Genomic DNA, 25,141 nt, shown 5'->3' on the forward strand with positions numbered 1-25,141 from the left:
CATTCCCTGGTGGATGTGAAAGATCCAACGATGTCCCTTATTATTTGTATTTTTGCAAGAGCAAGCCATTGTGTTTCGTAGTCCTTGGGGTGCCGGCTAACTTCACGGGGTGCTTGGTGAACCCGACATACGAGAAGAAGCAACAAGTTGCTTCGCTACCCTGGGTAGGGCTTGCAAAGAAAAGGCTGGCACCCTCTTCACTTTACTTTTACTGAATTTTACTCCGTTTGCAAAACGCAGTTTAAGATACCCGAACTATACCCAACGAGTATGCAACATCTAGTCATTTTTTCCAACTCGTGCAAATGAAGATTACCGTTTATGTAAACAACAATATATTGCATCAAGCTCTCTGTCCTGAGGGTGTAACTTGCACATTTCATTATCGTTGCGTGTGTGGTACAATTTACTTTCAAGTGTTGTTTTCAATTCACCACGTCAACCGTGAGGCTTCCCGAACAAAATATTCAAACTAAGTGTTTTGCTTCACTTACTTGTGATGATGATGGTTCTATGTATAAGATCATCACAGTAAATTAGTTAAATCATCCAAAGATGGTAACGGACTGGTTATTGAACTTTTGAGCAGCTGACATTCGAACTTCGTGGATTTCTTTCTGTTGGTTCCTCAATATACGAACAACTAGAACCACACTCAGTAGAGAGCATACCTTCGCCTGGTTGGCCATGTCACTCAATGGTGAAGAATCACTCACTTAAAAATTAAATAATTCTCGTATCCGAATCCATATTCAGATCTTCACCAAAATCGAATCGATTCGTCCTTGTCAGACACCCAACCGATCCACCAAGTTTCGGCCAAATCCATCCACAACTTTTTGAGATATCCTGCTAAGTATCCTTTTTGGCCCTTTTCTCCCAATGGTGAAGTATCGTTTAAAAAATTCTAGTAGCCGGATCCGAATCCCGATCTTCAGCAAAATCGAATCATTTCGTCCGTGTCGCATACGCTACATCTCTGCCAAATTTCGTCCGAATCCGTCCACAACTTCTTGAGATATTTTGTTCATAAACAGACAGTCAAAGGTGAAAACATAATCTCCATCCACCTTTGGTGGCAGAGGTAATAATTTGATGTGCCTCATGCCCACATATGATTGCATACATATGCCAAATATAAAGTAAATGTGTCCAGTCATTCTCAAGTCGAGGCGGATGGACGTACGGCTGGATCGACGGACCGACAGTACTCAAAATATGAGCTCCCAACAGGCTGATGCCCAGTCGGAGGCTAAAAAGATTTTCTATCTTTGTTTATGCTTTACATATACAGTATTTATGTAAAATTGGTTTTGGTGATATAGACAGGGCCTCCGCTGGGTATGTGGGTGGCCCGCTGCAAACCTCTCGTGGGGGCCCTTTCTAGGATTCTAGGACACTGGATAGGATAGTAGTGTGGGTTAATCAGAGTGTGGTATGTGGCCAACAATGAACCAAGTCAAATGTCAAGGTCATCAAAGGGTGAAAATCACATTTCTAACAATAACTCTGGAATGAATCATCAGAGAAAGAAGTGGGTTTTTGCATTAAAGCACATCAAATCTATGAATTAAGGCACATCAAATCAAATCTGACTTAGGAATTGACTGTCAGGTTGCATTGGGATACGAAAATAAAAATTTGACCTTAAAAATCACAATGACCAAAAATGCAAACATTTTTAAAATCTTTATATCTCAGAAACTAAGCTGCAGAAATCCTTCAAAATTAGTTTGTGGAACCCTCTTAAAAACCCCAATCAATCGCTGAAATAAAACTAGATGGTATTCATAGAATACTTACCCTGCGCAGTCAACTTGTTGCGAGCCAACTCTTCTGTTTTTGAACATTAAAAAAGAAAAATTGATCCAATATGGGTGCCAAACCACGTGAGCGATGACATCATAAATTTCTATTCTCTAATATAATTGTTGCGTAGATCACGCTCAATACATTTCAAATTGATCAGACTAAGCGTTGTCCCTGTCGAATTATAACGTCAGAATTATAGCACCAATGACGTCATCGTTAACAACACCTATTCCCCATATGGAGTTCTTTACAATGAGCCATGTTTCAATTTTTTTCCATGCAGCGGTTTTGGAGATATAGAGGTGCAATATTTTTTGGTTTTTCCAAGATGGCGCCTGTACCACATGACCTATGACGTCATGCTTATCATTAAAATATTCTAAAGGAGGAAGCGCTCCTATGGTGAAAATTTCGTGTCTTATCAGACCAACCGTTGCTGAATTTTTTTAAATAATGATCGGATGGATAAGTGTTGTATTTGTCGAATTATGACGTTATAAGGAAGGCAGTGATGACGTCATCATTAACATATCGTATTCCCCATGGGGAGTAGTTGACAATGAGCCGGGTCTCAATTTTTTCCATGGAGTAGTTTCAGAGATATAGAGGTGCGAAGTTTTTCCAAGATGGCGCCTGTACCACGTAACCTATGACGTCATAATAATCATTAAAATATTCTAAAGGGGAGGCCCTCCTAAGGTGCAAATTTCATGTCAATCGGACCAACGGTTGCCGAGAAAATGAATTTTTTAAATGCAGACACGACACACGTACGGCACACACACGTACGTACGTACCTGAATGCTTAACCCCGCTTTTCGCTTCACGAGCGCAGGGTAATGATGAGCGAGAGGAGAAATTCCGACAGGCAAAATGACGTCGTTTATTCAAATTTCACGATGGAAAAAGCAAATGCAGATCTGATGATTTCTGAATATATCTATACGCACATAGTTCTGTCAATAATGAACCGATCTGCCGATCACCAACACACTGGGCACAGATGTAGTACAGATTGAACAGACAAAAATGACGAATTCCTGCAAATAAAGGTTAAAGGCAACAACTCGAGAACAGAACAAAGTGAATGTCACATCATTCCGAAAAGTGCTCAAAAAGATAATTATTTTGAAGTATTAGGTGGTAGAATTGGTCTATTATGGATTTAAATTCTTCAGATATTCACTCAGGAGATGCGGAGAAGAGCATCAAACATGTATGAGTCATGGAGTCAAAATATCATGACTCACACATACTATCATGACACACACGACTCTGCAGTCAGACAAAGGCAGACCAAAGCCGTCCAATATTTCCAATAATCTCTCCGTTTTTCATGCCGGCTGTGTCTTTCACAACAAAAAATGATAGGAAATGTTCACATATTTCAGAAGCCTCTCCATCTTGCACACGAGCGAAGCGGATGATGACGGAAAGTTGCTCTTGGTGGCCGATATCTGGGGTGCAATCAAGCAACACCGGGTAGGACTTGTAAGTTGAAACATGTGCAAATATTTCGCTTCTGATTTTGTTGGCTAATAATCCAAGGAGCTCGTTCTGAATATCGGCACTCAGATAGTTATCTCTTACTTCCCCGGTTGATGATCTTCGGATATGCTCATGCATGACTGGGTCAAATCGAGCCATCAACTCCAACTGCCCAAGAAAATTCCCATTGTTAGGCTCGTAGAGGCCTTTCGATGACCCAAGGAATGACAGATTTCTCTCAGCTAAAAAATGAACAATCACAATCAAACGCTCCAGGACGTTTCTCCAATGTTTTTTCTCCAGGTCTGTCAAATTCTGAAGCTTATCATCGAGAGTCTTTCCGGCTTTTAACCTTGCATCCAATTCCTTCCACTTCTGCATGCAAGCTGTGTGGTGTGGTGAGGTTTCATGTCGGGACAATGTTTTTGACAAATCTTTCCAGGCTGAAAGACCATCACAGGTGAGGTGCATGGTGACATTTCCAAAAAGCTTACAGCAGAAGCGGTGCACAGTGTCGGCCGCTATATAATTAATTAGCCATGAGCGCTTGATTCGTCCACCATTTTGAGCTTTCTGTAATCATTTTCAGTTGAGAGTCTCCTATTCACATCGTCTTTTGGAAAATCATGCACTTTCATATGCTTTGGACCGAACCTGACAATGGCAGAACACCTGGTCCAGCACTTGAGGCCACTCTGCAGGGTCAGCAAAATCTTCGACAAAATCAACAGACTGCTCACCTCCAACTGATTCTTTCCCCGCCTGTCCAGGCATCTGCTCTTCCATTGAAAGTGTTGCGTCTTCATCCATATCCTCAGAATTCCTATCTTGCTCCTGGCGCTGGAGCTGTGACGAGTCAAATGTGCTGTGCTGCGCTCTGGGTGGTTTCATTAGAAATTTCTCAAGACAGCCTCTCAATTTTGTTTCTACAACCTTCGACGCCTCTTGCTTTTTTTTCTTTTTGCTGCTCCAGACTCGTAATGCCTCGCACCTCGGTTTCTGTGCCTACCGCTGCCACATATTGGGTACATTTTATAACCACAATTATGCTTCTGAAAGGTAGAATGTAATGCGCCATTTGACTTTGCCATTTATGTTTCTTTCAACACCCTTTAGGGAACATTCATATATTCCGTCATATACCTGGTTGGGGCAAATTATCACACTTGATGATTGGGGAGAGCTGAAGTTATGACAACAGGGTGATGATATATGACGGGGTGTGGAGGGGTGCATTATCCCCCCCCCCCACCCCCACCCAGATCATATATAATTAAAACTTTGATTAAGGGCTCTTCAAACATTGAAGCATTGCTTATGTCTGCCTCCAACCACCCTAACCCTCGTGTTGGCTTAACGGTTAGGGTGGAGGGCTTGGGATCCTAGGGTCCCGAGTTCGACTCCCGGTGAGCTGTTGAATTAACACCAGGTGAGCTTGACTCAGCCTGTCATCCTTCTGAGGTCAGCAAAATGAGTACCAACTCATTGGGTCCTCTCTCTCAAGGAGGTTGGTGGCAGGATTTTCCCTCTGGCCACCGTAAAACACCTTATTCCGTAACACACACAGTGGTGTGTGTCGGGATGGTGCTGAGGTCACTTTGATAGTGTTGACTAACCTACCAACATATAGAATAAACCATATGGTGTCTCAATGCAATCTCTTCACTTCCATGGTGACAGCAGCTTAGAGACTGAGAGTACTTCAAAATAATTTAATACTTACATTATTTGCTAACTGGTATCTCCACCCAGATCATACTATCCTCTTCAACGAAAGTATCAAACAAGCCCGGCTATGCCGCTGTTAGACTTTCGGTCTTGTATAAGGTATTGTTGCCCAAGGGACAGTAAAGTTTGGGGACCATTTCTCTAAGAGTCTAGAGATTAGCATGTAAGCATCAAAATGTACACAGCCCCCTACCATAGCCCTCCCCCCAGGCACTCCAGCCCACCCTTTAATATATTGTTACGTTTGTGGGGGTAGGCATGAAATACCTTCGGAAAGTAGGAATGTGTAGGTTTTAGTATGGACCGTGTGACATGAAGAAGAAGAAGCCACCTCTATGTACATAAGCAGGGTAAATATTCAGGTTAAGAGTGTTTGCATGTCGCCATAAGGAGGGTGGTTTGTGCTAATTAATTATAGGGCTTATGGTTAATAATCCCCAGTATGCATTGCCTCCCTGTGATTTTTCCCTAATGGTCTTATAAAACTCAGCTGGCCAGGCGATGGGCTCCATTAGCCAACCACGCTGCCAGGGCCGACAGAAACGGCATTTGCCCGTCGGCAAGGGAACCCCGCCCCCGAACATTCCCGAAGGACAGCTAGGCTCCGCCTCGGAGGACCGGAATTGACAGGCCATGCCCCTCGAGCTTCGTCATTGGGCGTCAAGAATGGCTGTGAGGCCATGCCCTGAAAAGATTCGACGGTGCTGGGCGATTGGTCAAGAGGATGACGCCATCGGGATGCTCCGAGAAAAAGCAAGAGGAGCCGACATTTTCTCTCTCTCATTCTGGCTCTCGGCTCGAGTGAGTGTTGTTGTCTCTCGGGTGCGCTGGTGAGGAGATGTGTCGGAGCTTTGGAAGCTTTGCAACGTCGGAGGAGGGGGTGTTGTTGACTGGTGCTTTTTGGGGGAGGAGCGGGCCGCGTCTCGCTTGGCGATGGAAGTGAGGAAGGGCCGATTGGCTGCTTGTTCACGCCTGGGCCTTTTCGGCGCCATTTGTTTGTGCGCTTCATGCGCGGTGGTTTGGAGGCAACGGAACGCCAACCCCCCAACCCCACCTCGTTCAGACCAGAGCTAAGTGCCGGCTGGCAGGAACATCATTTATTTTTATTTAATCTTTCCCCTTGTCTGTATATTGGTCTGAGGGGAGACATCTCAATTAGGAATTATAGTTTTTACCACACCTTTCATTTTCATTATCCTTGCATTTATTTTCATTAAATCCTTTATTTTTGGCATTTCATTCTTGTATTGTGAATTTTGCTGTCTTGTATTTGTGTTTGTGGGTCGAGTCATTAAACCCAATGTCGGCCGTCCGATCAGGTAAGACTTCGAACCTTCCCGCGCGCGTGAAAAGATAATCCCACCAAGTTCGAAATACGCCTCTGAGTTAAAGCTCGTTTCAGTCATCCGTCGCCCAAGAGTCTTAACCCCGGGGACGTGACAATATTTAATGCATGCCTAGGTCAGAATGGAGTTTCCTCTGGCACGTATGATTTGGAACTGTATTGTTTATCTGGAAAGTTTGTTGTGTTAATCACAGTAAATCTATATTGAACATAATCGTGTTAAGAATATGAGGGCCATCCTAATCCAATGAAGAACACCATGAACGGATTACGCATCGGCCTCGATTTATTCAATTTGTTTCAAAACGCATCACTTTTGTTGATCACTGATCTTCCTGCATCCCTTTCCTTATCATACCTTCAGGTGTTGGCTTTGCCCTTTGCTACAGTCCAGCATTGGTCATGATTGACAGGTACTTTGGGCGGCGGCGGGCTTTAGCCATGGGCATTGGGTTGTCTGGCAGTGGAGTGGGTACCTTCATGCTCGCACCTATTATCCAGTTCATGATCGTGAAGTTCTCATGGCGAGGAGCTCTCCTGATTCTCGGTGCCTTTACCTCCAACCTCTGTATCTGTGGAGCCCTCATGAGGCCAATTCATTTCAAGGTACGTTCTACACCGTATGGTCCATTGACATAAAACCACCATTTCACCCATTTGTTTTCTTGTCATAATCAATTTCTGATGACAAATGCCATTTTGCTTCATATTATAAGAGTGGGCGATTCACCTCTGTCTATCTACCAGATAGCACAACCACCTGGAGAGAGAGTTCACTTCATTTCATTCTCTAAACCTCGTGAAATTTAAAAATGCACTGAATTAAGGTGGAGGCATTAGAATACAAACTAGATGGATCTAAAAATGCAAAGCCCGTCCGCGTACGTTTGTATTCAGACGTCTTCTTCTGTATGCTCAAATAACAAAAACGGTTTTAAAATAATGCACAATGAAAATAGATTATTTTATGTATGCCATTTCTGTATGCCATTTCTTCTGTATGCCATTTTGCTTCATATTGTTGCGGATCGCGGACAGATGTTATATTGACCGAGCGGTGGTGTATTACCACGTCCGAACAGTTACTCCCCGATTAGAACCCGATCCCGCCCGATTCCACTCGAACGTTGACCAAATCGCGCTATGCTAAATCAATGAAGGAAAGGACACAACGGCTGGGATAAATGAAATGACACAAGGGGTACAGTTCTCAAGACCTCCGGAGGAGGATATAATTGGTGATGCAGAAAAGGGGTAGATTACAAGGTAAGAGGTAAAGCACAGAAAAGATGGGCACTTAGACACAGTCTTATCTTATCCCCGACAGACCACAGACAAACGGAACAAGACTGACTTACACGGGGATTGATGGCAAGGAAGGACAGGCAGTCGATAGCACAAGGTGCACCTTGGCTCAGGGACAGGATACAGCTCGGTCCAGTCCAGAGATGCGGGGAGGTATTGCCGCGCTCGGAGGTGGCGTCTTCTCTCTCCAAGCTGAGGGCGCATCTGACGTCACCTCCCTCTTCCTGCGCATGCTCAGCGGGGAGTGACACGCCCTCGGCTCGTTGGCTCCGCCCCAGATGGAATCGGTCCGCCGCTTCTATTGGGTGTGGGGGGTTACCGGGCTCCGCCCTTGACGAGGAGCTGACAGCGAGCCCCTGCGTGGTAACCCCGTCGGACCACATGTTCAATGGCGGCTAACCAAGCCGGAGTGAGGACGCACACTCCCCGCGCCGCCGCCGCTGTTGTTGTTGTTGTTGTTGTACCATGAGGAAGAGCTGCGGGGAGGTATTGGGAGGTCCTAAACTTTCTAACGGTGCCATACAATCACATTCTGGTGCAACGAAGAGTCAGAATTAATGGAAACGAGTCCTTAACTGACATAGACTAAGAATAACTAGCAAGATGTCCTATAGTTGTCTACGTGAGATGCGGTGGACCTGGATGCGACATTTAATGGGGGAAATAGGGGAAGGTCGGGTCTACAGAGTGTTGTTTACAGAAAATGGGACTAGGGAATGGGGGATTGGGGATAGTTGGAAAGTACTGAGGAAATAGGGGAATATTTACAAGCGGATATGGATCGATGTAAATCCCATATCCGCAACATTGCACCCTTCTCTACCTCGGGGCGTCCCGACCCGATAAATTTTTACTTACTTTAGTGTGGCACTCAGATGTAGTTCCCTCTACTATTAACTCAACCCTGAGTGCGACAGTTTTACAGATGTTCACAAATGAGTAAATATGTCCCCCTGCGACGTTGCACCCTTCTCCTCACAGAAACACACCCACAGGATAACCGAATCGCGGAAAGAATCCTCAAACTAAACATACAGCCGGTAGGGAGCATTATTTACACAAGACTGATATTTACACTACGATCCAGGACCTGTTCTTTGAGGAACACATGCAGATGTTATGCATAGAGAGAGAGCACGCATGCCAGCATCGATACACCAACCCACGAGTGCCCTGTGGCCCTACGGCCTTTAAAAATGTGCAGAGCACCCCATCCAAGCACCAAAAGCACCACCCCATCATGTAGAGTCAGCACCATCCGGTGCACCAATAAAGTGTTCAACAATAATGCACAATCAAGTGTCCATGGTCACCGGTGGTGTCGCAGCCGGCCGATGTTCTGCCGCTGGTCTTGCCTTCATGTGGTGTACTTGGCCTTCTGGCTTCTTTAAAAATAAAGAAAGGCGCCAACCGCGTCCATTTCTAAATTGTGGCCGTCAGGGGGGCCAACTATAAGTGGTTCACCTGTATGGCATAGGTGCCACGTTGACCCAGAGGTCCATCAACGGGTGGTGCTTGCCCGCAAAAGAACTGCGGTCCATTGTGGGCGGCCACAAAAATTGCGGTCCATATGGTGTATCGATCCAGGCAGCAAGCAGCGAAAGTACAGGCCCACAACTGCGGAGCCAGCACCTCTCTCTCCTCTCTCTCTGCCCCAAAGCCAGATCCTCGGAGGTGGGAGACAAAAGAAACAAGTGAGTAAGGTGGTAAGGGCGCAAAAGTGCACGCAATATTAGGTAATGCACACTAGGGGCACATGGGAACCAGGTGAGACAGGTACGTTCCTACCGTACGCCCCCCCCCCCCCCACCAGGTAACCTACATTGCCCCTCCCTTACCCCTTACTGTATCCACAAAACACAACACTACCCATAAACATCTACTTTACACATCAACAAACGTCCCTACTGTCTTCCCCGTTCCTCCCATAAACCAAATTCATCTTCTCTCCCTCCTAACCAATCAAATTTGCCATTTCCAACTCTCATCAAAATTTGCCATCTCCAACTCAACATCAAAATTTGCCATCACCAATTCATCATCAGTCCCTCCTAAGGAGGGAGAGATGGAATCACCCCAATGTCTCATCCACGTCGTGATGCGTCTCACAAATCCACACAGCAATTCTCATTTCCTGCAACACAAAACAAAGAAAACACAGGTATGGAGTCATCATCATCACCGGTAAGTGGCTGCGTATGGTGCGACAGGTTCATCAATCCTAACTATTTCCTAAATGACTTTAACAACTTTACATTACCCGGGGTCTTTCCCTGCCAATCCATTGGCCAACTTACACTATGGGTTCTAAAAACCAATTCCCATTGACCAAACTGTGGTGCTTCTCAATTTGGGGTCTCACTCCCCCCGATTCATCTCCCGGTGCCCTCGCACAATTTCTGGGCTGTGACGTGTAGCTCTCCCAGCAGGTCTACCCACCTGCACACCTCCACCACTGTAGTTGCCACCCGAGCTTACCTGCTCCTCACCCTAACCTAACTAACTGGGGAAGGCCCTCTCGCACTCTCACCCCCTCAGTGCCCTCTCTGGCACGGGCTGCCCGATCCACACCCGGGATCCTCAGGCACCCACTGACACTAACGGCTCCCAGAGCCCACCTGCGGCCTCACCTGGCCGACATCCTCACAGTGGTGGAGTGCCCAAACCAACTACACACACTAACAGGCTACACGCCCAGCCATTTCCACAACACTAATGCACCCATCCACCATACCATTCTGCAACCGCACCACAAATGCCAATATCCAACCACAATTTACCTACACCCTCTACCTAACACTTACACTACCCGCCCCGGGTACTCGTGAAAGGGGTCCACTCTTCCCCCATCCACACCTTCGCACCATGCACACCACTCCGTACCACTTACTCCAACTCTCTCCACACCACTCATTCCCTGCTCCATGTATTCCACACACCTGTACTTGCACACCTGTGCTCTCATACTTGGTGCCGCCTGCACCCTTCTCTCCCCCAAGCGCATTCGCGCTGATCCACAACACTCACTACTCATACACTGCTCCACACACCTGTCCAGTTCTCACACAGCATCATCTCATCTAACTACTCCCCTCTGAAACTTGCGCTTCCCAGTCGCCCCTTTAAACTATTGCGCTCCCTCGTCATTATCATCCACTCTAATCTACCTGCGTCCCCACTACAGGTATCAGTCACTATCTAAACCTTAACGTTACCTAATGTCATCTTCTAGGGCCCTACACACGATATCCTAACCCACCCGGGCTAGTTTTCACTGCCATACACCCCATAAACTATAGCTCCTTTGCCCCCCGTTTGTGAGGGATGACAGAGTTGCCATCCCACCACATCGGGCATCTCCCACTACCGATTTTGCACATCAAATTTCAACAAATCAAAAATTTGCCAATCACTGCCCATCATCTGCCAATCATTACTGCCAATCATCATTTTTGTTTTTTTCTAATTTCGGGGCCAAAACACTATCCTCATCACCCGTCTACTTATTACATCCTCTCGGTGCGCCAATTCACGTCTACAGCCCGGCTTCGTACAGCCGAGCAATGAACGCGGGTTCTTTGGTGCTGGCGGCTGGATGCGTCCGGCACTCGGTGCAGGGACGGGGGCGTACCCGGGCCGAGATCCCACGCACCACCTCGGCGTGGAGCCATCCAATGTCCCGATCTCGACCTGCCGGCACGTCTCAATAGAAAGTGGTCGCCATGACGACCCTTCCTATCGGGCTGCCCGCTCCGCCTAGTGGAGCCCGGACGCGGCCGTTCCAAGCGAGGCACAGCGTGGATCGCGTACGGCGGTTCTTTCAAAACCGCCGTGGTTCGGATCCCCGCTGGTCCTCGCGGCACGCGAAGCTGCCCGACGCGCACCGAGGGCCCGATTCGGCTATAAGTCGCTCTAACCGCTAACCCGGTTACCGTCGATGCTTCACCTGCATGCTTACATGCATACGCTACCCCTTGCTTGCTCATACCTCCAGCCGTTCCCATGCTCCTCGTACCTTTCCTTACACACCCAGGTACACTCATTCCACTCACAGACTTGGTCACACACCTGACCACCGAACACTTTGGCACACATTCGTTGGTCACACACCTCACCAACACACCTCTTCGCGCCCCTTCCTCAGTCACCTCCTCTGTGACAATCACAGGTGTGCTTTCACTCGCACACCCAACCACGTGCCTCACTACCAATTCCAGCGTGCATTCCCACACACGCTCTACCATTCCAGGTGTGCTTCCTTTCTCACCTGTCACAACCAACTCACGCTCCGTGTCACTCTTACTACTCTCACCTCCACTCTTGACAGCGCATCCTTTCCTCATGCACCCGTCCGTTACACACCTTTCTCGCGCACACTCTTGCGCACACTCTCCCGTCACACCCTCTGTAACACTCACCACAGGCGTGCATTCTTCCTTACTTTTGACAGCGCACTCTTTCCCCATGCACCTGTCCGTCACACATCTTTCTCGCACACCCTCTCCCGTTACATCCTCTGTAACACTCACCACAGGCGTGCATTCTCCCTTTACACCCTCCGTAACACTCCTCACTACGCGCTTCCATGTGCTCCCTCGCACACGCGCTACGACCGACTCACTCTCGACAGCACCCTCACTCCTTGGCACGCACTTTTTCCTCACACACCCCAGAGTCGGACTTTCTCGCACACCTCCTTTTTCGCACACCAGACCTGTCGCACACTTCACCAACGGCCTCTCACGAACACCCGGGTCCATCTCGACCCCCAAGCTTCTTAAATCACCTGGCGCATCATACGCACGACCATATTGGTCACCACTTACACCGGCGTCCTCTTTCTCTTCGCTTATCCTCCATCACCTGTGAATCCCTCATCCGGTTAATGAGCACATCATCACGATCCGAACACAGACTTTGGACCAATTCTTTTACTTCCTCCTTTATCTCTTTCTTATCCCCTCTCCGTTGCTTCTTAATTTCGCTCACCCCTTCTTCCACTTCTTCTAATTTCTGCTTTACCTCTTTTATTTCCCGGTACGTCTCCTCAAGCTCGTCCTCTAAGGCTACCTTGACCGTTTCCATGTGCGTCCTCACCTGCCGGTCCTTCGTCTCCATTACCTCTGTCACCTCGTCCAACCTCGTTGTCAGTCCCTCACGTACCATCTGACATTCCCTCTTCGTCGCTATCAAGTCGTCTTTTAGTTCTTTCTGTGTCGCTTTTAACCCTCCTAGTACCGCAGTGTTCCTTTGTACCTGCTCCACTAACTCAGTCTGTCCCACCGTCAGCTGTTCCACCTCCTGCGTCAGGTCCTCTATGCCCCCTTGTAACTTTACAGTCCCCTTTCTCACCTCCTTCTCCATGCGCTCCTTACAGTGCCTCACCTCCTCGCGCACTCCTCCGACCTCCTCACTCACACCTCTTCTGATCTCTTCTCCCATCACTTGCATCTCCTGCCCAGATGCCACCCTCATCTGCTCCATTTCCTCCCTGTGAGCATCCAATTTAGTTTCTACCCCCATTCTGACCCCCTCTATCTGCTGCCCCATTTGTTTAACTTCCCTTTCCGCTTGGTCCCTCATGTCCCTCAATTTGCCTTCCATACTGTTTTCTAACCCCTCTAACCCCTTTTGCATCCCTTTCATTTGATTCTCTTGAGCGGCCATTCTGTTTTCTACCCCCATTAACCCCTCCTGTATTTCCCCTAATGTATTGTCTAATCCCTCTATTCTACTCCCTAACCCTCCGATCTGGGCCCCCATCCTTTGTTCTAACCCCTCACCGGTACCCCTCGCTTCGTCCCTCATTACCCCCATTTGGCCCTCCAATCGCTCACCCTGAGCATCCATCCGGTTCCCCATTACCCCCATTTGGCCCTCCAATCGCTCACCCAATCGCTCACTATCAGCCCTCATTTGCTCACTATTAGCCCTCATATCGTCCTTCTGCAGGTTGAGGGACGCCTGCATTTGCGCCATAAATTGCTCCATGAGGGCCTGCATTTGGGCCATCCCTCCCACTTGTGCAGCGGGTGCAGTCGCCGCAGCCATGTGCGAGGCGCCATTTTGCGAACCTGCCGCCCTCACTGCTTCGCTCTCCTCTTGTCCCTCAATTTGGTCCTGGATCGACCCTGCCTCACTCTCCTCTACCGGAACCCAGCCGTCTTGATCCGCCATAGCGCGACTTTCAAAATTCGGGTTTTTATTTTTGTAAAACAAAATCAAATTTCGCCGTTAATAATTTCGAGCGCGTGAAGCGCGCTTCGGGTCCAATCCCACTTCCCGACACCAATTGTTGCGGATCGCGGACAGATGTTATATTGACCGAGCGGTGGTGTATTACCGCGTCCGAACTGTTACTCCCCGATTAGAACCCGATCCCGCCCGATTCCACTCGAACGTTGACCAAATCGCGCTATGCTAAATCAATGAAGGAAAGGACACAACGGCTGGGATAAATGAAACGACACAAGGGGGTACAGTTCTCAAGACCTCCGGAGGAGGATATAATTGGTGATGCAGAAAAGGGGTAGATTACAAGGTAAGAGGTAAAGCACAGAAAAGATGGGCACTTAGACACAGTCTTATCTTATCCCCGACAGACCACAGACAAACGGAACAAGACTGACTTACACGGGGATTGATGGCAAGGAAGGACAGGCAGTCGATAGCACAAGGTGCACCTTGGCTCAGGGACAGGATACAGCTCGGTCCAGTCCAGAGATGCGGGGAGGTATTGCCACGCTCGGAGGTGGCGTCTTCTCTCTCCAAGCTGAGGGCGTCACCTGATGTCACCTGACGTCACCTACATCTGACGTCACCTCCCTCTTCCTGCGCATGCTCAGCGGGGAGTGACACGCCCTCGGCTCGTTGGCTCCGCCCCAGATGGAATCGGTCCGCCGCTTCTATTGGGTGCGGGGGGTTACCGGGCTCCGCCCTTGACGAGGAGCTGACAGCGAGCCCCTGCGTGGTAACCCCGTCGGAGCACATGTTCAATGGCGGCTAACCAAGCCAGAGTGAGGACGCACACTCCCCGCGCCGCCGCCGCTGTTGTTGTTGTTGTTGTTGTTGTTGTACCATGAGGAAGAGCTGCGGGGAGGTATTGGGAGGTCCTAAACTTTCTAACGGTGCCATACAATCACATTCTGGTGCAACGAAGAGTCAGAATTAATGGAAACGAGTCCTTAACTGACATAGACTAAGAATAACTAGCAAGATGTCCTATAGTTGTCTACGTGAGATGCGGTGGACCTGGATGCGACATTTAATGGGGGAAATAGGGGAAGGTCAGGTCTACAGAGTGTTGTTTACAGAAAATGGGACTAGGGAATGGGGGATTGGGGATAGTTGGGAAGTACTGAGGAAATAGGGGAATATTTACAAGCGGATATGGATGGATGTAAATCCCATATCCGCAACAATATTATAAGAGTGGGCGATTCACCTCTGTCTATCTACCAGATAGCACAACCACCTGGAGAGAGAGTTCACTTCATTTCATTCTCTAAACCTCGTGAAATTTTAAAATGCACTGAATTAAGGTGGAGACATTAGAATACAAACTAGATGGATCTAAATATGCAAAGCCCGTCCGCGTACGTTTGTATTCAGACGTCTTCTTCTGTATGCTCAAATAACAAAAACGGTTTAAAAATAATGCACAATGAAAATAGATTATTTTATGCAGCCTTGACCTTTGAGCTTTAGATCTAAAAAAATTATCGGCTTATATGTAGCTTTTGAATGGTGAACCAATTTAGTGACCCAATAAGCAAATCCACCTTTTATATTTAAGATTAATTTCAAATAATTAATCTTATAACTACAACCGTTTATTGCCCAAAAAGAACATCAAAGTTTCCCTACAACTGACACCCTCTTCCTGTCAAGTCCTTTGAGCAAGTTTTAACAAAGAAACCACAATCATGAGTATACAATAACAATAATACATATGCTTCAGCAAAATACGCTGAGCAACTTGTTAATAACCACCTGAACTCAAATAGTGCCAACATTTCTCTCATCACTATCTCTATCTCTCTCCACCTGTTGGAAGGTCACTTTCAAAGCACATACATATTGTCACATCTGCTCCAATTATTTCATCTCATGTGCTTGTGGAGGTCACCATCTCTCTGGCCATTCTCAGAGAGCTGCCTCAGCGTCGGCGAGTCTTGCATTTTCCTCAAGCAGATTGGCAAGCAGCCATTTATCTTCAGGACTGGTCACCCATTCCTACTGACCCTGAATGTTAACTCAGCCTGAGAATTCTTCCATTGAAACCTGCTCTCTTTTGCACGGATTCATCCCGACTCGTCTTCAGTTATCATACATTCATACCGATACTCCCGCCCATGGTACACTGAATCCTGTGGTGAGGCCGTTGCTTTGAAAAAACTTGGATTCTCCTGCTGGAAGGTAAGTCCAAACGAAGGCAACCTTAGATAATTCCACAAATCCCACAACAAGTGTGTCTACACTCAGGAGAGCCAGAAAACAACATCTGTCCAATCTCAAGAATGAGTTTTCAAACTTGTCTCCCTCCTCTAAAACCTGGTGGGGCCTTGTCAAGTCTGTCTCTGGTGTATATTCCCCCTCCATCCTGTTCCTTCTCTTCAAATGGCAACACAGCCGACCTCGCTCGTGAGTAGGCCAAAATTTCTCAATTCTATACTTGCTTCCAAATCTTGTCCCCAACCCCTCCCTTTCTGTACCCACCCTTCCCAGTCGCACCCGACTGCTCATGGACTGTGTGTCTTTTGCACTTGAGAAGGTTGAGACGTTTCTGTCAAACATTGATTTTGATTCTGCAACTGTCGAGCCCGGACGGCATCAGGTCACACGTCCTAAGAACCCGCTCTGCTGCTCTTGCGCACCCTCCCTCTCTCTCTGCCCTTTTCACCCTATCATTTGCTCTAGGTCATCTTCCATCTGCTTGGAAATCCACCAACATCAATGCATTACATAAAAAGGTACAACAACGAATCCCCTTAAGTACAGATCAATTAGCTTACCGGTCATCAGCAAGGTCATGTAATCTATCATTGCAGTTGACCTAAAATCATTCCTTTTCTCCAATGGCCGACAGTAATGGAGCATGCGGATTAGTAAGGGTAGTAGTAGTGCTATCGATGACAGCTCCGAGGATTTGTGATGTTCAATATTGCGTAGTTTTAATTGTTCCAAGAGTTGTTGAGCCGAGTGATAATTGTTTATTATAATTTATTGCTTATCTCGTTTGTGGTTGTTGCCATCAGAATTTTGCTCCTCCTGAGGACAATGAGGAAAAGCTGGAAAAGACAGCAGGGAATGAATCCTCACTGTGGCGAAGAGCGTTCATCCTAGTGTCTCAATCTGTGAGCTGCTGGCTGGGTGAGACCCACACCCTGGTGAGGTGCCCACTATTTGCAGCATACCTTCTATCACTGTTGCTGTTGGCATCAGGCTGTGGAATACCCTTTGTGTACCTGGTGCCATATGCTCAGAGCCATGGCATATCGTTCCAGCATGCGTCATTGCTTCTTTCTCTCACTGGCATCATGAGCATCGTGGGAAATGTAACGTACGGATGGCTGGTCGACTGCAGGTGGGAATCTGGTTCGTCTCTATCTGATTCTCTACCATGTCTTCCTTAGGTGTTGTTGAGTCTACCTGAGCCACTTGGCTTGTAGTGTTTATTGTGGGCTGGCAGAATAGCCTAAAGGTAGGTGCACTTGTCGCTGAGCTGTCCAAACTGGTTACCTCCGCCACCAAAGGTGGATGGAGGTTATGTTTTCACCACTGTGTCTATTTCTCTGTTTGTTACTCGCGAAAATCGAAGATTTTTCAAGTATATTGGTTTGTCTTGTGTGTCAGTTGTGCGATCATTCCGGTTTGTGTGTGTGTGTGTGTGTGTGTGTGTGTGTGTGTTTGTGTGTTTGTTTGTTTGTTTGTGTGTTTGTTTGTGTGTGTGTTTGTTTGTTTGTCTGTCCACTCACTTATACTTGCCTACAGGACACAATTTTAAACCGATCTTCACGAAACTTTACCAAATGGTAGCGTTCGTGGTCCGACAAAATCCTATATATTTTTGGGGTCAAAAGGTCAAAAGGTCAACATAGGCCAAAGGTCAACCACTTTTTTCAAATTTCTAAAATCCTCAATTTTCATCCGATTGACTTGAAATTTGAATAGGATATACATATTGGCAAACTGAATTCAACCACAAACTATTTTTGAGATTAGCATAGGCCAAAAGGTCAACATAGGCCAAAGGTCAACAACCATTTCAAATTTCTAAAATCCTCAATTTTCATCCAATTGACTTGAAATTTGAAGAGGATTTACATATCGACTAACTGAATTCAACCACCAACTATTTTTGAGATTAGCTTATGCCAAAAGGTCAACATAGGCCAAAGGTCAACCACTTTTTTCAAATTTCTAAAATCCTCAATTTTCATCCGATTGACTTGAAATTTGATTAGGATTTACATATCGGCTTTCTCAATTCAACCACCAACTATTTTTGAGATCAGCTTAGGCCAACAGGGCAACGTAGGCCAAAGGTCAACCACTTTTTTTTAATTTCTAAAATCCTCAATTTTCATCCGATTCACTTGAAATTTGAATGGGATTTACATATCCGCAAAGTGGATTCAACCACCAACTATTTTTGAGATCGGCATAGGCCACAGGGTCAACATAGGCCAAAGGTCAACGACAATTTCAAATTTCTAAAATCCTCAATTTTCATCCGATTCACTTGAAATTTGAATGGGATTTACATGTCAGCAAACTGAACTCACCACCAACTATTTTTTAGATCAGCATAGGCCAAAAGGTCAACATATGCCAAAGGTCAACAACAATTTTAAATTTCTAAAATCCTTAATTTTCATCCGATTGACTTGAAATTTGAAAAGGATTTAAACATCGGCAAACTGAATTCAACCACCAACTATTTGTGAGATCATCATAGGCCTAAAGGTCAACATAGGCCAAAGGTCAACCACTTTTTTAATATTTTCTAAAATCCTCAGTTTTAATCCGATTGACTTGCAATTTGAATAGCATTTACATTTCGGCGAACTGAATTCAACCACCAACTATTTTTTAGATCAGCATAGGCCAAAAGGTCAACATAAGCCAACGGTCAACCACTTTTTGTGAATTTCTAAAATCCTCAATTTTCATCCGGTTGACTTGAAATTTGATTGGGATTTACATATCGGCTTACTGAATTCAACCACCAACTATTTTTAAGATCAGCATAGGCAAAAAGGTCAACATAAGCCAAAGGTCAACCACTTTTTTTAAAAAATTCTAAAATCCTCAATTTTCATCCGATTCACTTGAAAGTTTAATGGGATTTACATATCAGCATAGTGAATTCAACCACCAACTATATTTGAGATCACCATAGGCCAAAAGAGCAACATAGGCCAAAAGTCAACAACAATTTCAAATTTCTAAAATCCTCAATTTTCATACGATTCACTTGAAATTTGAATGGGATATACACATCAGTTAACTGAATTCAACCAACAACTATTTTTGAGATCAGCACAGGCCAAAATGTCAACATAGGCCCAAGGTCAACCGCTTTTTTTCAAATTTCTAAAAGCCTCAATTTTCATCCGATTGACTTGAAATTTGAATCGGATTTTCATATCAGCCAACTGAATTCAACCACCAACTATTTTTGAGGTTAAAAGGATGCTCTACTGAGTGCCATTCCACTTTGTTCTGTTTTGCTAAGAGTGATTTTTCATTTGTTTGTTTGTTTGTTTGTGTGTGTGTGTGTGTGTGTGTGTGTTTGTCTGTCCGCTCACTTATCCTTGCCTACTATACAGGTTACAGTTTTTAACCGAACTTCACGAAACTTCAGCAAATGGTAGAGTTCGTGGTCCGACAAATTCCTACATATTTTTGAGTTCAAAAGGTCAACATAGGCCAAAGGTCAACCACTTTTTTTCAAATTTCTAAAATCCTCAATTTTCATCCGATTGACTTGAAATTTGAATCGGATTTACATATCGGCTAACTGAATTCAACCACCAACTATTTTTGAGATCAGCGTAGGCCAAAAGGTCAACATAGGCCAAAGGTTAACCACAATTCAAACACTAACTATTTTTGAGATCAGCGTAGGCCAAAGGTCAACCACTTTTTTTCAAATTTCTAAAATCCTCCATTTTCATCTGATTGACTTGAAATTTGAATAGCATTTACATATCAGCTTACTGAATTCAACCACCAACTATTTTTTAGATCAGCATAGGCCAAAAGGTCAACATAAGCCAAAGGTCAACCACTTTTTTTGAATTTCTAAAATCCTCAATTTTCATCCAATTGACTTGAAATTTGAAGAGGATTTACAAATCAGCTAACTGAATTCAACCACCAACTATTTTTGAGGTCAACATAGGCCAAAAGGTCAACATAGGCCAGATTTCTAAAATTGTCAATTTTAAACCAATTAACTTAAACTTTGAAGACTATTTGCATATCAGGTCACTGAATTAAACCACTAATTATTTTTGAGGTCAAAGGGATGCTCTACTGAGTGCCATGCTACCTTGTTCTGTTTTGCCAAGTGTCACTGAGTGATTTTTCATCTGTCTGTCTGTCTGTTTGTTTATCTGTTTGTATGTCAGTCGCCTACAGGTCACAATTTTCAACCTATCTTCACGAAACTTCACCAAATGGGAGAGTTTGTCATAAACAAAAAAGCCTATTGTTTTTGGGGTCAAAACGTCAATAGGTCAACATAGGCCAAAGGTCACCAACTTCAATTTCCTCAATTTTCATCCGATTGACTTGAAATTTAAAGAGGATTTGCATATCTGGTCACTGAATTCAATCACCAATTATATTTTAGGTCAATATAGGCCAAATTTCTAAAATCCTCAATTTTTATCTGATTGACTGGGAATTTAAAGAGGATTTGCATGTCTTGTCACTGAATTCAACCACCAATTATTTTTGTGGCCAACAACTCCAATGCCAACAACTTATTTTAGGGATTTCACAAGTGTCATGCTATGCACGACATATTTCTTTGTTTGTTTGTCTGTCTGTGAACAAGATGTCTCAAAAAGTTGTGGATGGATTTGGACGAAATTTGGCAGAGAGGTAGCATATGTGACAAGGATGAAATGATTATATTTTGGTGAAGATCCGGATACGGAATCGGGTAGTAGAATTTTTAAGTGATTCTTCACCATTGGGAGATCGGGCCAAAAATGATACATAGCAGGATATCTCAAAAGGTTATGGACGAGTTCTGACATGGACGAATTATGACAAAACCAGGTGCATAAATTGGTTAGGTGACAAGAACAAGCTGATTACATTTTGGTTCAGGTCTGGATCTAGATACGACCTATCAGTGGGATACAAAACGTAACCTGTTAACCTGGTGGAGGTATGCTTTTTACTGAGTGCTGGTCTAGTTTTGAATCTTGATTCAGCTATAAACTGAAAACTATCACCTGTTGCCTTGGTGTTCCGTTGTTAAAAAAATTAACACGATGTGGTGTTACGCAATCTGGGTGATGCGTCGTTCTGCGTGCTGTCTATCAGAGGGACGTTAAACTGGAGGACCCCTCTGCTAGCACTGGTTGATACTCCGTGCACACGAAGCGAAAAGCAGGGTTAAGCAATTGGTTAACTGGTAAGTCTACAAAAGTCAGTTTATGATCGAGGAACAACTTCATTTCAATTGAATATTATACTTTGAGCATGTATCTGAAAACAAACCTGTAGTGTCCAAAAATCAAACAAACAAACCAAAAATCATTCCAAACAGGAAATGCACCGTTTTTAAGGGACGTCAAAAAGGACACAAACAACATAAAGGAAGAGAGATGTTTGTCTGTCAGTCTGTCTGTGGGTCGCCATGTTTCTCAGAGATGGCCAAACGGATCTTCTTCAAACTTTCAGAGGTTCGTCAGTGAGTGCAGGAAGTGTTTTAAGGGAAACATTATTATGAAAATTTTGAAAGAAAAGTGAGATTTGTTTTGGAATTTTTTGTTTTTGTTTTATTGCTCTCTAGTGCCTAAGCCTTTGTAACTATACAACAACAACAACAACAACAACAACATGCATTTTAAGGCCATTTTCCCTGCTAGAGCGGGGGTTAGCCTTGCGGTCCCCATGACAATCTTCTCCATTTTGCCATATTTTCTGCATCTCCCCTTGTTAACCCCCTTGCCCGCATTTCTTCTTCCACCATCTATAGCCAAGTCTTTCTCGGTCTTCCCCGTCCTCTACTTCCTTCTACATTCATTTCCATCACGCTTCTCAACCAGTCACTTTCATCCTTCCTCAACGCATGACCAAACCATCTCAACCTGTTCCTCTTCACAACATCAATCACAGGCTCTATTCCCATCATCTTTCGCAATTCATCATTTGTCTTCCTCTCTCTCTCAACGATACTCCACACATCCACCGAACCATTCGCATTTCCACCCTTTCCAGCCTTCGTTGCTGCTCTACGTTCATTACCCATGTCTCGCTCCCATAAATCATAACACTTCTCACACATGCAGCATACACCTTTCCCTTCAGCTTCAATGACACTCCCCTCCTCATCAGCACACGGCACACACATCAGCACCTCCTTTGTAACTATGTAAAAGGTAATATTAAATGATCTCCAACCCCGTTTCTTAGTGGGTGTAGAGACGTGTTTTAGGGCCCACAAAAAATAGGAAAAAAAAAAACTGATTTCTTCAAAATGCCAACTGGATTAGAACAGCAATGGGCAATGTTGGGTAGCCCTGATAGTATATTATTTATTTTTTATACATGGTCTAAGGCTCATAATGGAGCTGCCACATGCACATAAATACACGCACACACATGCACATGGACATAATGACAAGACAAACACTTAACACAGCCACTGAGCTTGGGGGAAGTGCCGTCACTGCCATCACTTCCGAGGATACTCTGGGTACCAGCGATGTCACAACAATGGCACCGCTTTTCTCACCGCACTCAGTGGGGCATTTCCTCAGGAGGAATTCCTCCTCCCCATGGATGCCAACCCATGGGGATTGTCCATGCTCTATCCTTTTCAATGTTGAACGTCAATTTAAAGTCTTTGATGTGATTGTAACCGGTCCAATCCGGATGGGTGTTTTTAGGACACACCATCTCTGTACTGGATGTTTGTTGGCTCACTTTGGGAACTCATCCACCATTTATCAAGTGTTGTGTTTATTCCTGGCAGGGTGTCGCCCTACTAGCAAAGTGAGGGGCGTCAGTTTAGTCACAGGTAGTACTGGGTTACGTGTTACCAGTGACAGTCCCAAAAGGTTGACCTGACACTGACCTATTAAATGAAGATTTTTTTTGAGGGGGCCTAAAACACTCCCCTACATCCACTAAGGAAAGGGGACAGAGATTATTTAATATTACCTTTCACATAGCTAGAAAGGGGGGGGGAGGGGGGCACTTCCCCTCCACCACCCACCCAACTTTCCACTTCTCTCTTCGTTGTGGTATGTCCTGATCTGTTCTGTGCTCTAGCTCTTCCATTAGCCTGTATTCTGTATAAAATAAAACGCATTACAAAGCTGCATGGGCCTGTGGTGAGCAGGAGAAACTCTTCTTTTATTGTCATTATGTCAAGAGATCTTCTGTTTGTTAGTTATTTGTCCATAATGCCATGGCACACCTTCTTGAATGTTCTAGAATTCTGATCCCTGCACCGTTTTCTGTCCAGTTTTTTCCGCCGTCGTCGTTGGTGGTGCTATGTCTTCGCCATAACTCTGGAGGGAATTTGCTCCCTCTGTCTACCATTTGCACAACACGTACCTCCACTCGCACTTTTGGCGGGGCTCTACGGCTATTTTGATGGAGCGTATGTGACTCTGTTAGCGATAATCGCGACTGACCTGGTGCCTGCACACCTCACGCCAACAGCAATCGGCCTCACGTATGGCATTCATGGTCTACCCTACCTCCTTGGTCCACCTCTTTCAGGTAATGACTGTTGCTGTCACATCCAAGAGTTGTCTAGTATGAGTTGTGACCAGCCTCGGCGGTGTAATGGTTGGAGCGTCTGCTCTGAGATGGGCCTAATGTTCTCCTCTAGTAAGGGAACTCATATTATTATGTTTAGTGACTGCAAACAAAACAAGCTACAACTGCTGAGTCAGGCCTAACTCTAATTTACTGACTCGCTGTGTAAAGTCTGTGGATGTAATGACGCATGTATGTTTATGCTGCAGGCTGGATGGTGGATCAAACTGACTCCTACACAACCTCATTCCTATTCAGTGGCTCTGCAATACTAGCCAGTGCTATGTTGTTTGCTGTAGCAACTCTTGTCGTCTCAAACCCCGGGCCTGGTGGTGAAGCGAAGGCCTCTGGGCAAGAGGGCGAGCTAATATCCTCTGGGCTGAGTGGCAATGGAGCTTTTCCCAGACCGATTGGTGAAGCAACAGTTCCTGGAATGAATTGCGAGGGCGGTAGGCTCTGAACTACATGGCAGGGTGGCGGTCCCCTGACCTTGCTCGGACAGGGTAAATGGTTACTGTGGAACTGGTCCAGAAGTTACTCATAAATATGGTTAAATGCTTGGGAGTGTGAACGCCATCATTTTGTTTTGGTGTGTGACCTCATCGGTCCCCTCAAAGGCATAGACTTGATTTCTGCATTACAAAGATGCGAGCGATTGTCTTTTTCCACATTTGAATGCGGTTAGTGCAACGTAAGCGGAAGCAGGTGCATGTGCCAGAATGAAAACCCAATCCCACTCCTCCTCGCCTCCTCCAACACACCCCAAACAAATACACATTCCCTTTAATGTAAATATGCAGTTTTTTCATGGTTTTAAACAAGTATTACAGCTATGGCCTATAATACTATATTTAATGTATGTACATGACGTTTTGCACACTGTAACATACTGAAATGTGCCGTGTGTTTAAACATCATATGATTATTCGAGAAGTGTCTGTGTTTGTTTGTTTGTTTGTGTGACTTCTCTGCATTCCTGAACCCCAGGCCAAAATGAGTTGGAAACTGGTATTTTTACTCGGGGGGGGGGGGGGGGGGGTGGGGGATGCCAGGTGACGGCTTTCGGCGGTAAAAAAAAACAAAAAACCAGAGTCTTGGGGGTTCAGGGTTGGGAGAGCACCCCAATTCTCTCTATGCAACTGTGTGTATGGCATAGTGTCACCTGGTGGAAGGAGACATACTAAAATAGGCCAATTCGGGGGAATGAACCGTCCGAAAGAACGAGCTTTGCTCGTGATAAAAATCGCACTTGTTTTTATTGTTTTTTATCTGGAGCATTTTATTTGTACTTAAAAACATTTATTGTTCATTTGTGTTTAGGTGACTGAAACTCTGTGTGATCACATTATAGTATCATGCGTGGGCGGATATCGATGAAGAAGAAGAGTGGAGGATTGTTGCTGCCATAGGGTGGTGGGGTGAAGCGGGTAGGGGTTGGTGTGCTAA

At 45.4% G+C, this 25,141-nt stretch overlaps 1 protein-coding gene across 4 annotated transcripts in view; it reads left to right on the forward strand.

Moving 5' to 3' along the window:
* The window catches only part of LOC137438061 (monocarboxylate transporter 12), a 56,900-nt gene extending 32,272 nt beyond the window's left edge, over nucleotides 1-24,628 (forward strand). For 3 of the 4 annotated variants that reach the window (XM_078766616.1, XM_068132942.2, XM_068132945.2), the window contains 4 exons: nucleotides 6,738-6,979; nucleotides 16,936-17,264; nucleotides 23,397-23,656; nucleotides 23,905-24,628. In XM_078766616.1, the coding sequence (XP_078622742.1) occupies nucleotides 6,738-6,979; nucleotides 16,936-17,264; nucleotides 23,397-23,656; nucleotides 23,905-24,155 (1,082 nt within the window). In that variant the 3' untranslated portion in view covers nucleotides 24,156-24,628. The remainder of the gene's footprint in view (nucleotides 1-6,737; nucleotides 6,980-16,935; nucleotides 17,265-23,396; nucleotides 23,657-23,904) is intronic. The other variant, XM_068132943.2, reaches the window with a different exon arrangement.
* The last annotated feature ends 513 nt before the right edge of the window (nucleotides 24,629-25,141 follow it).

Source organism: Myxine glutinosa, chromosome 12, assembly GCF_964187855.1.
Source record: "Myxine glutinosa chromosome 12, kmMyxGlut1.1, whole genome shotgun sequence".
Taxonomy (NCBI): domain Eukaryota; kingdom Metazoa; phylum Chordata; class Myxini; order Myxiniformes; family Myxinidae; genus Myxine; species Myxine glutinosa.